The 13272-nt window shown below is 44.4% G+C and overlaps 1 protein-coding gene across 1 annotated transcript in view; it reads left to right on the top strand.

Moving 5' to 3' along the window:
* RIMKLA (ribosomal modification protein rimK like family member A) overlaps positions 1-13272 on the top strand; it is a 40206-nt gene that overhangs the window by 14563 nt on the left and 12371 nt on the right. Inside the window, exons 2-3 of the mRNA XM_004614202.2 lie at positions 4080-4310; positions 7587-7673. Of these exons, the coding sequence (XP_004614259.1) occupies positions 4080-4310; positions 7587-7673 (318 nt within the window). The remainder of the gene's footprint in view (positions 1-4079; positions 4311-7586; positions 7674-13272) is intronic.

Here is a 13272-nt window from a genome sequence, read left to right as displayed (position 1 = left end):
AATAGCAGTGCCCACATCACCATGTGGACTATTGATCACTCTACTAGCTAGTTTGGGGTGAGACTCTTTTTTTTCTGTTATCTAATTGACCTGTTTGGGGACAGAGTGATCATTTTAATGAAGAGAAAGTGGTTTGAGACTCAATAGTAAAATGTGAAGTATTCCGGAAGCAACTCCCCACCACCCTTCTCCCTCGTCTCCATATGCCTGAAAGGAAATCCCTTTCGGTTTGAGAGTAAGTTCCCCGCCTGTTGAGCTGCCCTTCCGTTTGCTGACTGCCAAGCAGAATCCTGCCCTCCTCAGTGTTCCATACTAGCACTTCATTCCTCTGCCTTGAGGACTGTAGATTGCCATAAAAATATTAAAGGTCCTGGAAAAGGTGAAACATTAAACCCCATTCTGCATCCAGTTTTTCAGGTCTGTGTTTGTGTGTGTGTGTGTGTGTGTGTGTGATGAGAAGGTCCCAAAGGGATACAATGCTGCATGGGTCCTTGTGCTGGGGAATAACTGGACCACTGTGGCAGTGATGGGGAAGGAACCTCTAGGAGTAATTCTGGTGATGATTGGGGGATCATAGGAACCAGGGATCAAACTGGGGTAGGCCATATGCAGGGCACACATACCTTAAGCCTTACCTCCTGTATTATCTCTCAGTCCTTTGGGTCTTTTCTCAAGGGGTGGTATTAATGGGGAGAAAGACGGAGATTACTTAAGTGGTTAAAGATGTCATAGGAGACAGTGATTATACCGTGAATAAAGTGTTTGCCTTGCGTGCGGCTGACCCAGGTTTGATCCCTGGCATCCCATATGGACCCCAATGGAGAAATTCTTGAGTGCAGTGTTAGAAGTTACCCCTGAACATCGCCAGGTGTGGCCCCAAAACAAACAAACAGAAATGAGTTCATGGGCAGATTGATCCAGGGCAGTCTTAAACACAAACTCTTGACTATGACCAGGTGGAACTTTGGCTCCCACTGAAGCCTGGTCTAACTTGAGATGCAGCTGCGGAAGCACCAGAGAACAGGGAGGAACAGAAGACAAAGGAAGCTGCCCATAACAAGGATGCCAGAGCTGTGCCAGTGGACAATGTGTGCAGATGTAGCCCTGAATCCACCGTGTCCCTCTGAGTGACGCTGGACAGTCAGCGCAGAGACCAGATCTGTCTAACAGCTTGCTAGAGCCTTTTCATTAACCCATTCCATTCTTCGTTTATTAAAGGCTTCAGTTGGAATGAGCCAGGCCCAAAGATTAACCTTTGGAGAAGAGAGATGAAGTCCTGGTAAGACTTCCTAGGTATATGTGACTGCTTGTCGAGGCTGAGCTGTCTCTGTCTACTCGTGGTTGGTATTTCCAGAAATGACGGAAGTCTATTCTTCCCATTTAGAAGTTTAACTGTGTGTCTGTGGACTCGTGCTGGAATTTAACAGCCAGATGTTTCTGCTGCTTCTCATTTCTCTAGGCTACTTTTCTGTTGCAAAGTCATTCTTCTCATCTGATGGTTAAATCTCCATGAATTGTCTTACCTTGCTTCGTGGAGTGTCTGTGCAATAACAGTGCCAGTGCCTTACATATGTGTAGCGTTCTGTGGTTTTTCAAAGCCTTTTTTACATATAGTTTCTCATGATGCGATGTCCTGGCTGTTGCTTTATCCCCTCCCTCCCCCCGCCCCTCAATGCCACCAAGTTTTCTGTATATACTTATCATTTCCACCAACCTGAATACTTTTCCTTCTTTTCCTACCCATTTCCAGGCCATGAAGCCTGGTTTCCTTTCTTTTTCTTTCCTCTCCTATTATTTCTCCCAGGGACTGTGAGTATCAAATGTGTAAATAAAGCGGCTAACAATATAAATAATAGTGTTTTCTTTTGGCAAAGTGAAGATAACCTAAATGGTCTTTATCAACATCCCGGAGAATTATGTTGTAGTTCCTCAGTTGCACGTGTCTGCAGAAATACTAAAAGAAGTTAACCTTAATGATTATGCCTACTCCTCCCCCCTTTCAAATTGATGAATCTTCTAGAGGGAGGGGAAATAGTGCCGGCTGAAGCCTTCTGGCAGTTTTGTAGCTTTTCTATTTTGTTTGTTTGGCTTCTGTTTTGCTTAGGGTTTGTGTGTGTGTGTGTTGATATTTTTGTGTTGATATTATACATTTCCTGATGGACAAATCCTAATTTCATTAGCACCTTTTATTTTCTTGGAGTTAAAATGGGCAGTATATCATCTTTGAAATAGGTACTTTTGGTAAAAGCCTATGAGAAATGACTCTGAAACTGTATTGGAAACGTTTTCTTTCGAGAACTCTAGAGACTCAATCTGAACTCACTTGTCACTGCCCTTTCCATGCCTGGTTGAGTAATGGCTCCCAGGAGTCTGAACCATAGAGATGAGAGCGGGAAGGAGGGGACTCACAGATATCTGCAGCCCTCTCCCCTCTTTCCTTCCCTCTGTGCCCTTCCGAGTGAGCAGAGAGCCCAAGTCCATTCCGTGCCAGGCAGTAGCAAAGTAGCCCCATTGGTTGAGTCCAAGTCGGTCTCTCCTACAGCATTTGGAAATTAAAGAAACATGAAGTGCCTGTTATGGATCAGGCACTAGAACAATCATTACTTCACTTGAAAACTGCAGCCCTGGCCTGAGACTAATCTCTTGGCTTAGCCAGTGCAGTGTGGCTCAAGTCCTTTCCCTGTATGGATCCATTGCTTTGGCTATTTTCTAATTTGGCTTTATAGGGAATCCAGTTTTAGTAGCTTGATTAATTTTTTAGTCCTTTTTTTTTCCATAGAAGGGTAATATGTACTTGGACATATTTTGGAAAACACAAAATAAGTACAAAGTAAGAAATCACCTATAATTCCTTTACCCACTCTTTTTTTTTTTTTTTGCTTTTTGGGTCACACCCAGCAATGCTCAGGGGTTACTCCTGGCTTTGCACTCAGGAATTACTCCTGGAGGTGCTTGGGGGGCCATATGGGATGCCGGGGATCGAACCTGGGTCGGCCGCGTGCAAGGCAAACCCCCTACCCGCTGTGCTATTGCTCCAGCCCCCCTTTACCCACTCTTAAAATATTATTTTCTTCTGGCTTTTTCTAACCTGTATTTGTAATTTTGTTTCTTGAGTTTCTGTTTTCCATTTATCTTTTTTTTCATTTAAAGTATTTAAAATTCATTAAAAGTAGTTAAATGGTGTTATAATATTCTAAAGAGATTCCTCCCTGGCTTCAGTAGTTTTGGGTCCACCTGTAGTAGTGATCAGGCACTACTCCCAACTTGACTTCTGGTGGTACTCAGGGGGCCATTGGGTGTGGGGAATAGAACCCCAGGCCTCTGCCAAGCAGTGCTTGAACTCCAGCTCATTGAGTTCTCTCTCCACCCCCAGTTCTACTCCTGTTGTTAAAGACTGAGTCCTGAACTGGAGAGTTAATACACAGGGTGGGGTGCTTGCCTTGCATGCAGCCAATCTGGGTTCCACCACCAGCATCCTATAGTACCCCGATTACCATCAGAAGTAGTTCCTGAGCACAGAGGCAAACCCCTGAGCTCACTTGGTGTGTCCCTCCCCCCACCAAAAAAAAAGAGAAAAAAAACAAAAGCAGAGTCCTAAGAAAAAAGTAGTGACCTTTCCACTCTGGGGAAGCCCATGTTCCCTAAACACACATCTCTCCCCCACCCCTCAAGTTTTGCTTCACTAAACAAATAAAAAAAAGAATAGAAACTCCTTAAGTGAGCTTCCCTGTTTCCATTTGATTGCCTCCAACCTCCTGCTGCTGCTACAGGCGCTAATCTAGTGCTTATGTGGGGGGTCAGTGCTGATACATCAGCTCCTGAAGACCCTTCTAACTCAGACCGTTCTTAACTTGCTGCTTCCTGCGCCCCACCCCCACCTTCTTTTTGTATCTCCTCATAACCTCGCTGTGCCATTGATTAGTGCGTCTGGCTGACTGTCATTTCTCATGGCAACAGGATTTCCAAGTGACATTTTCAAGACTGGCTTCCTAGGGCTTCAGTCTTGAGGAAACTGTTGGAACCGTTTCCGCTCGTGGGCCCGACAGAGCCCCGCGCTCACTGCTGTCCTTCGCTTGCAGGCCTCCAGCTGAACCAGAAGACGCTGACCACTTTCCCCGACGTGGTGCTGGTTCGGGTGCCCACCCCCTTAGTGCAGTCCGACAGTGACATCACAGTCCTGCGGCACCTGGAGAAGTTGGGCTGCCGCCTGGTCAACCGCCCGCAGAGCATTTTGAACTGCATAAACAAATTCTGGACATTCCAAGAGCTGGCGGGACACGGTGTCCCCATGCCAGACACCTTCTCTTATGGTGAGTCTTCTGGAGTGGGACTTGGAACTTACCCTCCCGAGCACCTGCCTCTCTGCTTCCTCCCTGGGGAGCAGGGCATTGGTTTTCCTCATTATGGAGGTAACGTTGGTTTGCACCTGTGTGGATTTCAATGGGGGTTGTTGATTTTAGATGATTCGTATTTTTTTCCTTTTGCAGGGTCTCTCAAGCAGTGCTCAGAAGACTTAGGTGTTTCCGCCTGCCCCCACCCTTTTCTTCCTGCCTTCCCCTCACCCTCCTACCTCCCACACCTTCCTCAGCACCATTCCTTCTGTGATACTTGGCCAGTTTGACTAGCAGTTCAGTGCTAGGGCCCAAGAGTACATTGGTCCTTAGGGCTTGCAATTAATTCCCTGGGGAATACCCAAAAAACAAAACAAACAAAAAAATGCCCCCCAAATCTCTGTAAGTCCAAAATGCATTGTTATCAGAGGCTGTAGGATTCCCTTGGGGACTTGTAGGATTGCACCTGGCAATGATGGTTGGGGACCCAATGTGGTTCAGGGGACCAACCTGGGGTTGGCTGCATGTAAGGCACACAACTTAACCCCTGTACTATCTCACAGCCTTCAAGATTTTGAGTCTTTATCAGGGTCATTCATTTGTTTAAAATGTCTTAGCTTCTTTCTCTCTTTTACATATTTCTTAAATATGTTTGTGGTACCAGCCAACTACCAGACTAGTCCCTGGGCCATAGCCCTAAGTAAGAGAATAGAGTAGCATGTCCTTAAAGTATTCCCCGTCCATCAGAGGCAATTCAGTGCCATGTAATCAATGTCATGGTAAGATGTAGTGCAAGGGGGAATAGGATACATGAAGAGAGCTCCTGGTAAGCGTGGAAAACATTCATAAACAGTATTGTAAATCACAGAATATCAATAAAAAGTTTGTTGTGGTTGTTGTTATAAATAGAGCACCTATTGTTTAGAATGTATTGGGAAGACTTCTTGAAAGTTGCTATCTAAAGCAAGCAGATGTTGTCTATCCCTAAAACAGTGAACAGGATACAGAAAGGCCTGAAGGCAAGGGCAGTCTTACCCAGTTAGTGGAGTTGAGAGCACTTCGAAGGGTTGGAGTTATAGTACAGCGGGCAGGGTGCTTGCCTTGAACATGGCTGACCCAGGTGCAATCCTTAGCACCACATATGGTCCTCCAAGCCTGCCAAGATTGGTCCTTGAATGCAGAACCAGGAGTAAACCCTGAACACTGCCAGGTGTGACCCAAAAACAACAAAGAAAGAAAGTAGTTGTATATAGACCCTAAAGGAGTTAGAGTTGAGATAAGAAACTGGAAAGTGGGCCAGAGAGTTAATATGAGGGAAGGCACTGGCCTTGCATATTAGCCAACCCCAGTTCAGCTTTTAAAGTAGTTCAGATGAACAGTGATGGTCAAAACTAAGGTGGCCATAGTAAGAATGAAGATAAGTAAACACTCAGTAATTACAAAGGAGATAGAAATAATAGGATATAGTAATTAATTGGATGAGAGAGGTAGGGAGAATCAAGGGTGACTGTGGTTTCTGATTTGGGCAGCTGAGTCTGGACACCCTGGGAAGGAGAAATAGCTTGGTGTGTGGTAATTGCAGGTGAACATATTTCTGACTGAGGAGTCTGTGGTGTCTGCAGGTAGGCACAGAAAAGTGAGTCTGTAGTTGCTAAAAGATGCACAGGTAAGGCTTGGAAACCGCATTCTGTTGAATGAAGATTACTCAGAATATGAAGAGAGGGTTGAACTGTACACCTAAAATAGTTAAAGTGCCAACTTGATATTTTGTGTATTTTCCCACAATAACAAACGAAATAGGACTGGGGAGATAGCTTAGTGGACTGGGGGACATGCTTGGCGTAAGTTCAGTCCCTGGCCTCACCTGTTCTTCTAAGCACCGCTGTGAGTGCTCTCCACGCACAGAGCCTGGAGCAGCTCTCAGCACTGCCAGGTGCGGCCTCAACCTCCACCCCAACAAAACAAGAAAATAATAATAGTCAAATTAAAGAGAGGTTAAGACAAAGCTCTCTCTCTTTTTTAAATAGTCACCATAAAAGGACAAAGTTATTCGTGATTGGGTTTCAAGCATGCAGTGGAGGCAAAACCACTCCCTTTACTAGTGCCCACTTCTCTCCACCAGTTCCCGCCCCCCATTGCCTTCTGCCCACCAGTCTGCTTCTCTCTCTCTCTCTCTCTATCCAGAGAAATACTCTATATATAAATTTTCATATTTAACACTTTACCACCTTTCAGTACCACCTCTAAGAAGGACCTCGTTTAGGCATCAGCTACTTTTGTTAAGACAGGTCTTACTAAGATTACTCAGAATTTGGGGGCTGGAGAGATAGTACAGCAGGTAGAGCACTTACCTTGCATATAGCCAACTTAAGTTTGATCTCTGGCATCCCATATGGTCCCCTGAGCACTGTCAGGAATAATTCCTGAGTACAAAACCAGCATAACCCCTGAGCATCACCAGGTTTGACCCCAACCACCAACACCCCACCAAAAAAAAAAAAAAAAAAAGATTACACAGAATATTTTGTTTTTGCAAAAAAATGACAAATGACAATACCGCCTGTGTTAGATAAATAATGGCTCTTCCCAAAGATGTAAATCAAGGAATGTTTGTAAAATAATTGGGAGATTGAAATGTATATCCGTGTTTTTTTTTTCCTGATTAATACTGAAAGAGACCTAGTGGAGCAATTCACGCTTTCAATTTAGACCTAAATTTTGGATGAGACAAATCCTCAGGTTTGATTGATTTCTTTGGATATTGGAGTCTAATGCTGCACAGCAAACTACTAAACACTGGGCTCGAGCAGGAGCTCAGCTGACTGAGCACATGCCTTGCATGTGGGTCCTGGGTTCAACCCCCAGCATTTTGTGCCCCTCTAGTGCCAAAAGCAAGCCCCGAGAACAGAGCCAGGAGTATTTTCCCAAGTACTGCCAATGTTCCCCCCGCCCCCCCAAAAATAATAAAACCCAACAGAACGAACCACTAAACTGAAGTGATTGATAACCACACCCACTTCTGTCTCCTAGTGCCAGTGAGATTATGTGCCTTAGTCTGTGCAGCCTTTAACACCTACAAGAGCTTGATAAGTTTTGGTTTCCTGAGCTTCCTGCACTCACCTCTTTTGTACTTCAGCTACATGATGCTTGTCTGTTGGGTTGAAGGATTTGAGTGGCTTTTCATCAGAAAGACAGAGACAGGGCTGGGACAGACCATCAGCCTCGCCGTCACTAACTCTCACCCTTTCCTGGCAGGTGGGCATGAAGACTTTTCCAAAATGATCGATGAAGCCGAGTCCTTGGGCTATCCGGTCGTGGTGAAGAGCACGCGAGGACACCGGGGTCAGTGCTGTCTTTCCCAACCTTCTCTGAGGCTGCAGCTCTGCCTGGAGATCACCCCCTTCAGCAGGGGCTGAAGCAGTGCTTGGAAAATGGGGCTTTCCCTTGACGGGCTTCGTTGTAGGTGGGAGAAGTGGGTCCCACCAAAAGAAGTAGATCTCAGGACTGTAGCGGGTGGGGCACTTGCCTTGCACGCAGATGACCCGTGTTCAATTCCTGGGACTCCATTTGGTCTCCTGTGCCCTTCGAGGACTGCTCCCTGAATGCAAAGGCAGGAGTAAGCTTTCAGCATAACTGGGTATGTCCCAAGCACAAACAAAAATTAATTGTAGATCTTAGCTCTTCTGGGCAGCTCACAGATTATGTTGCAGTTCTTCCTTTGGGCTGACTCTAGTCTGTCTACCCAAGTGACTTGGGGAGAGTGGGGTGCAAGGGAAGTAGCCTCCAGAGAAGAGTGCAGTTGCCTTCCTGTTCAACACCTCCTTGATCACCCATGGAAGTGGGAGAATTGGGACAGATTGAGTCAGCTACAGGCACTTACATGGCATGAACATTCATGTCCCACCAGCCCCACCAGGCAGCCAGACTGTGTCGAAGTCTTCTTAGTCTATGTGGCACGGGAACAGATCCCCACCAGCTAAATTCTCAGGGAGCCCTGAACTCTCGCTGGAGCCAAGTGCTCTTTACAGGAGAAGGAAAGTCAGTGTGAATTACCGCCCAGGTGTTCTGGTTCTTCACTTTACAGGAAAGAATTCCAGGGGGTGACAAACTGTGAGGTAAAATTGTTTTATTTAGAGAAAACTGAAGAGAGAATATGAGTGCCCTCATATTCAGGGGAGAATGAGGGCACTCTCAGGTTCAGAAGTTGTTGGTGAATCTCCATGACAAAGGAGGCACCCACTTGCCTTACTAAGGTGTTTTTTGGTTTGTTTTAGGTTTTTGGCTCACATCTGGCCATGCTCAGGGCTTATTCCTAGACTCTGCACTCAGGGATCACACCACATGAGTGCCAGGGGTTGAACCTGGGTTAGCTGCTTACAAGACAAGCGCCCTGTAGGCTGTACTGTCACTTGACCCTTACAAATATTTTTTATTTAAAAATGTTAATTCACATATAATACATAGTTATTATAATCTATAAATAATTTTATAATATATTATCTACACTATCTTTAGTATATTATATTATATTCAATAAGTATATTATATTATATTCTAAGTATTTATTCTAAGGAATTATAATATATTATCTATAGATAATATAACATATCATCTATAAATATTATATATAAATATATAATAATTTATGTTATTGAATCACCATAAGATATAGTTACAAAGTTGTTCGTGATTAGGTTTCAGTCATAGAAGTTCTGTCATCCGTCCTTCTACAAAGATGGGCTTATACTAGGGCTTTCCCCAAACTGCCCCATGGAGGGCTCTGTTGCCAGGGTGTGGCCAAGGGAAAGAGCCTTAGACTTTTGATGATCTTTTCTATAATCTTATCATAGCCTCTGTTCTTAAAGCCGCTTTTCTGAGGGGGGGGGGGGGTCCACCCTTTTCCGGCCATGCTGCAGTTTCTGCATTTGGGTGGCACCTTCATGCCTTTGGGAAACTTCAGTCTGGTGAATTGACAACTTCTTGAAATCACATCTTGGTAGGTTACTTCCCCAAAACTCATTACCTTGGGCCTTTCCCTTTCTCGGGGCAATCTGGTTCTGACTTGTTTTCTTAACTCTCCCACAGTGCACCCCTCTGTGATTCTCAGGAGCCAGTTCTCTGAAACATAAATCTATTCTTGTCATTTCCTTGCTGGAAAAACCCTGCTAAGACCCCTGCAGCACATTAGGCAAAATGTCCATGCTCAGAATGGCCCCCAACACCCTGGGTGGATGGCCGTATCTTCCTGAGGAGCCATGTCTGACTTCACAAACCCTCTAGATCCACTGCACATCCGACTTCTCGTTCACCTGTACGATGCCATATATTTTCCTCCTTTTATACCTTGCTGCCTTCCCTTTGCTGGGAGTGCCTCTTCCACTCCCTCCAGTGAACTTCTCATTCTTCAAGCATACACGATTCAGGGTGTCCTTTCTCTTCCTCCACATCCCTGACCTCCTTCCCTGTCTTCCAGACAAAATTAGTGGTTCTTTCTGCAGCACTTTGGCCCTGCCTCTGGCATAGTCCTGTGTGTTAGGGGGTTAAGCAGCCCATATACCCTCTTATTGAATGCTTTGCTTAGGGCTAGAAGCAAACTTGGTGTACAGGTGTAAGGCAGGCTGCTGGGCTCAGGACATAGTTGGGACTCAACAGTCCTGTGCAGAAAATGGTGCTCAGAGAACCGTGTGTGGTGTCAAGGGTGTGCATTGGGGTCATCGCTGCTGAAGTCACATGCAAGGCACGTTCCTTCTTTCCTGTACTATCTCTCTGGACACTGTTGTTGAGTTTATAAGAGTTTATCAGTTATACTCTTATTGGAGATATAATTTGAACATGCTTTTCCTACTCTATAAATTAATTTTGTATTTTTACCTTCTGGTTAGAGGCCCTTATTGTATAAAATGTTTTATTTTGATGAGGTCCAGTTTATCTATTTTTTTTCCTTTGGTTACTTATGTATTTTGTGGGAAGGGGTTTGCACACCTGGAAGTGCTCAGGGGATACTCCTGGCTCAACTGGGGTTCACTCCTGGCAGGGCTTGGGGAACTATATGCAATGCCGGGGATTGAACCTGGTCTGCTGTGTGCAAGGCAAGCACCTTACCTGCTAGAGTATCACTCTGGTCCCTGGTTATTTGTGATTTTTATGTCATTTATTCCTTGCCTAATCCAAGATCATACAGTTTTATTCATATGTGTCTTTCTGTGAGTTTTATAGTAGTAGGTTTTATATTTCAATCTACGATCCATTTTTAAGTAAATTTTATATAATGTGGTACAGGGGTCCAGCTTCTTCTTTTGCATGTGGATGTTCAGTCTCCCCAGTACTATTGATTGAAACAACTGTTCTCACCAATTAAATGCTCTTGGAACTCTGTCAAAATTTAACTGACCATTTGAGGGAGAGTTTATCTCTGGACTCACAATTTTATTCCTTTTATCTGTATGTCTATCCTTATATCAGGCCACACTTTCTTTTATTACTAAAACTTTGTAGGGACTTGTGATATTGTTAAGTGTAAGACTTCCAACTTTGATGATCTTTTTCAAGATTCTGTTGGCTGTTTGGGATCCTTTGATTTGGGTGAGGGTTGTTTTGGAGGCCACACTTGGCTGTGCTCAGGGCTTACTCCTGGCTCTGTGCTCAGGGATCACTCCTGCTAGGATTCAAGGGACCATCAATGGTACTGGAGACTGAAACTGGTCAGCTGTGTGCAAGACAAGCACCCTACCTGCTGTACTATTGTTCTGGCCCCAGGCCCTCTGTATTTATGTCTGAGTTTTGTTTTGTTTGGGGGGGGGGCATACCCAGTGGTACTCAGAGCTCACCTCTGTTTCTGTGCTCAGGAATCTTTTCTGGCAGTGCTCAAGGGACCGTAGGTGGTCCTGGGGATCTAACCAGTGTAAGGCAAGCATCTTACCCCCTATACTATCTCTTCAACCCCTCTGTCTGAAAAGATCAACCTTTCCATTCTACCATTCTACAAAAAGGGAATTGGAGGGGTTCTCACTGAATCTATTGATGGTTTAAGTAACAATACCCCCATGACAATATTAAAACTCTAATTCCTGGAACCTCGATGTTTTTCCATTTATTCAGATGTTTTTAATTTTTTTCAAAGTGTCTTCTAACTTTTGGAATCTAAGTCTTGTACTTCTTTGGTAAAATTTATTCCTTTTGATGTTATTGTAAATAAAATTATTTTTTCCCATGACCTGTTCCAGTTTCATGTAGGGAGCAAAACCCAGGAATGTGCATCCCCACCATGGAATGGAAACCTCTCAGAGATTGGTTGGGTAAACCACAGAGTCAGTGAAAACATGACCCAGATAAGTAAGGAGGCAACTTTTGTAAAAGCAAATCACATGTCAAATTGGGGAGCTTTTCTCTTGCAGAAAAATCTGACTCTAAAATGCTACAGCATTGTACCTCAACACAGTTGTGGTAGCCTTTCACACAACATCTTTGGAATTGGAGGTCTGTGGCCATAGTCCGAGAGGGTGAGAGAGGTGTGGAGAGGGTAAATACTTCCTCAGGAGGTGAAGGTGACCACCTTTTCTGAAACATAAGGTTTCAGAATAGTTCTGAATAGTTCAAACTGGCCTCAGGAATATTTTCTTGTTGTTAGAAGTACTCATATATTTGTTTCCAGCATGTTGTGTTGGCTTTGTATGTTTCTGAAAAGCTTTCTATAAACTGTCATCCTTGATTTATGTTGAATTAGTGGAGGGAAGAGGGACACTTTTTTTCCAATCTCCTGCAATCCTTTTGCTGTAAGAACTCTTTCACAGCTATCACTTGTGCTGGCCACCTTGTTGGCTAAGAGCATATCTTATTTTTTGCCCTGAGCAATGGCCATTGGTGCGTCACCAACTAGGTCACCTGACTGTTGTGGAAAAGGAAGCAGAGGAAATTCTTCCTGTGCTACAGCAAAGGGGCAATTGTGTTAAAAGCCAACCCTAAAGCCCTTGAATCCCAGTGTTTTCTCTTTATTATGAATATCTGGCAAGCTACCGAGAGTATTGCGCCCACATGGCAGAGACTGGCAAGCTACCCGTGATGTATTCGTTATGCCAAAAGCAGTAACAATAAGTCTCACAGTGAGAGATGTTACTGGTGCCCACTCGAGCAAATCAATGAGCAACAGGATGGCAGTGACAGTGACAGTGACAGTGATGAATATCTGGGAAGGACATTGAAAGAGTAGCTCATTCAGGGTTCTGTTGATGGCTGACTCGGTCATGTTGGACTCTTGGCCCACTGTGCTGGTGACTTAGCGTATCTTTACATTCTCCACTCGACCTCACTCTTCTGGCCCCCTTCTGAATGTAGAGATGGTAACTGTTCCTTCCACATACACAGCCCTTCTCTACATAAATGTATGGTTCATTGTCTGCTTTTTAAAGCAGTTAACTTAATCTCTCTCTGTACCATAAAAGCTATTAGAAAAGTATCTTTTTATACGTATAAATAGAGAATTATATAGAATCAATTTGTTATTATAATGTTTATGGCATCTTAAATATGTAAAGTATAATTCTTAGATAATTTTTGGCCAGGATAATTTGGCGGGGGCGGGGGGTGGTATTTGGTTTGGACGAAAGTCTTCTTCACGCATGAAGAAACCAGCAGAGGAACCCAGGTGTGCGGGACCCAGGGTTGAGATCTCCAAACCTACTTGGATTGGAACTGGGCCTCTTCCGCCCAGATCCCCCATTTTCCAGTAGCTAGCTGTTCACATCCAGAAACTTCCCCCAGTGCTGTGTAATCCCATCAACGGCCAACATCCAGAATCTATAAAACCAAGCTCCCAGAGCCGCGTAAGATCTTATAGCCTAGCTCTCCCTTTCAGAGAACCTGGCAAACTACTGAGAGTTTCTTGCCCGCATGGGAGAGCCTGGCAAGCTCCCCATGGTGTATTCATATACCAAAACCAGTAACA

This window comes from Sorex araneus, chromosome 5 (assembly GCF_027595985.1).
Source record: "Sorex araneus isolate mSorAra2 chromosome 5, mSorAra2.pri, whole genome shotgun sequence".
Classification (NCBI taxonomy): Eukaryota; Metazoa; Chordata; class Mammalia; order Eulipotyphla; family Soricidae; genus Sorex; species Sorex araneus.
This window is presented reverse-complemented; position numbering and strand designations above follow the sequence as displayed.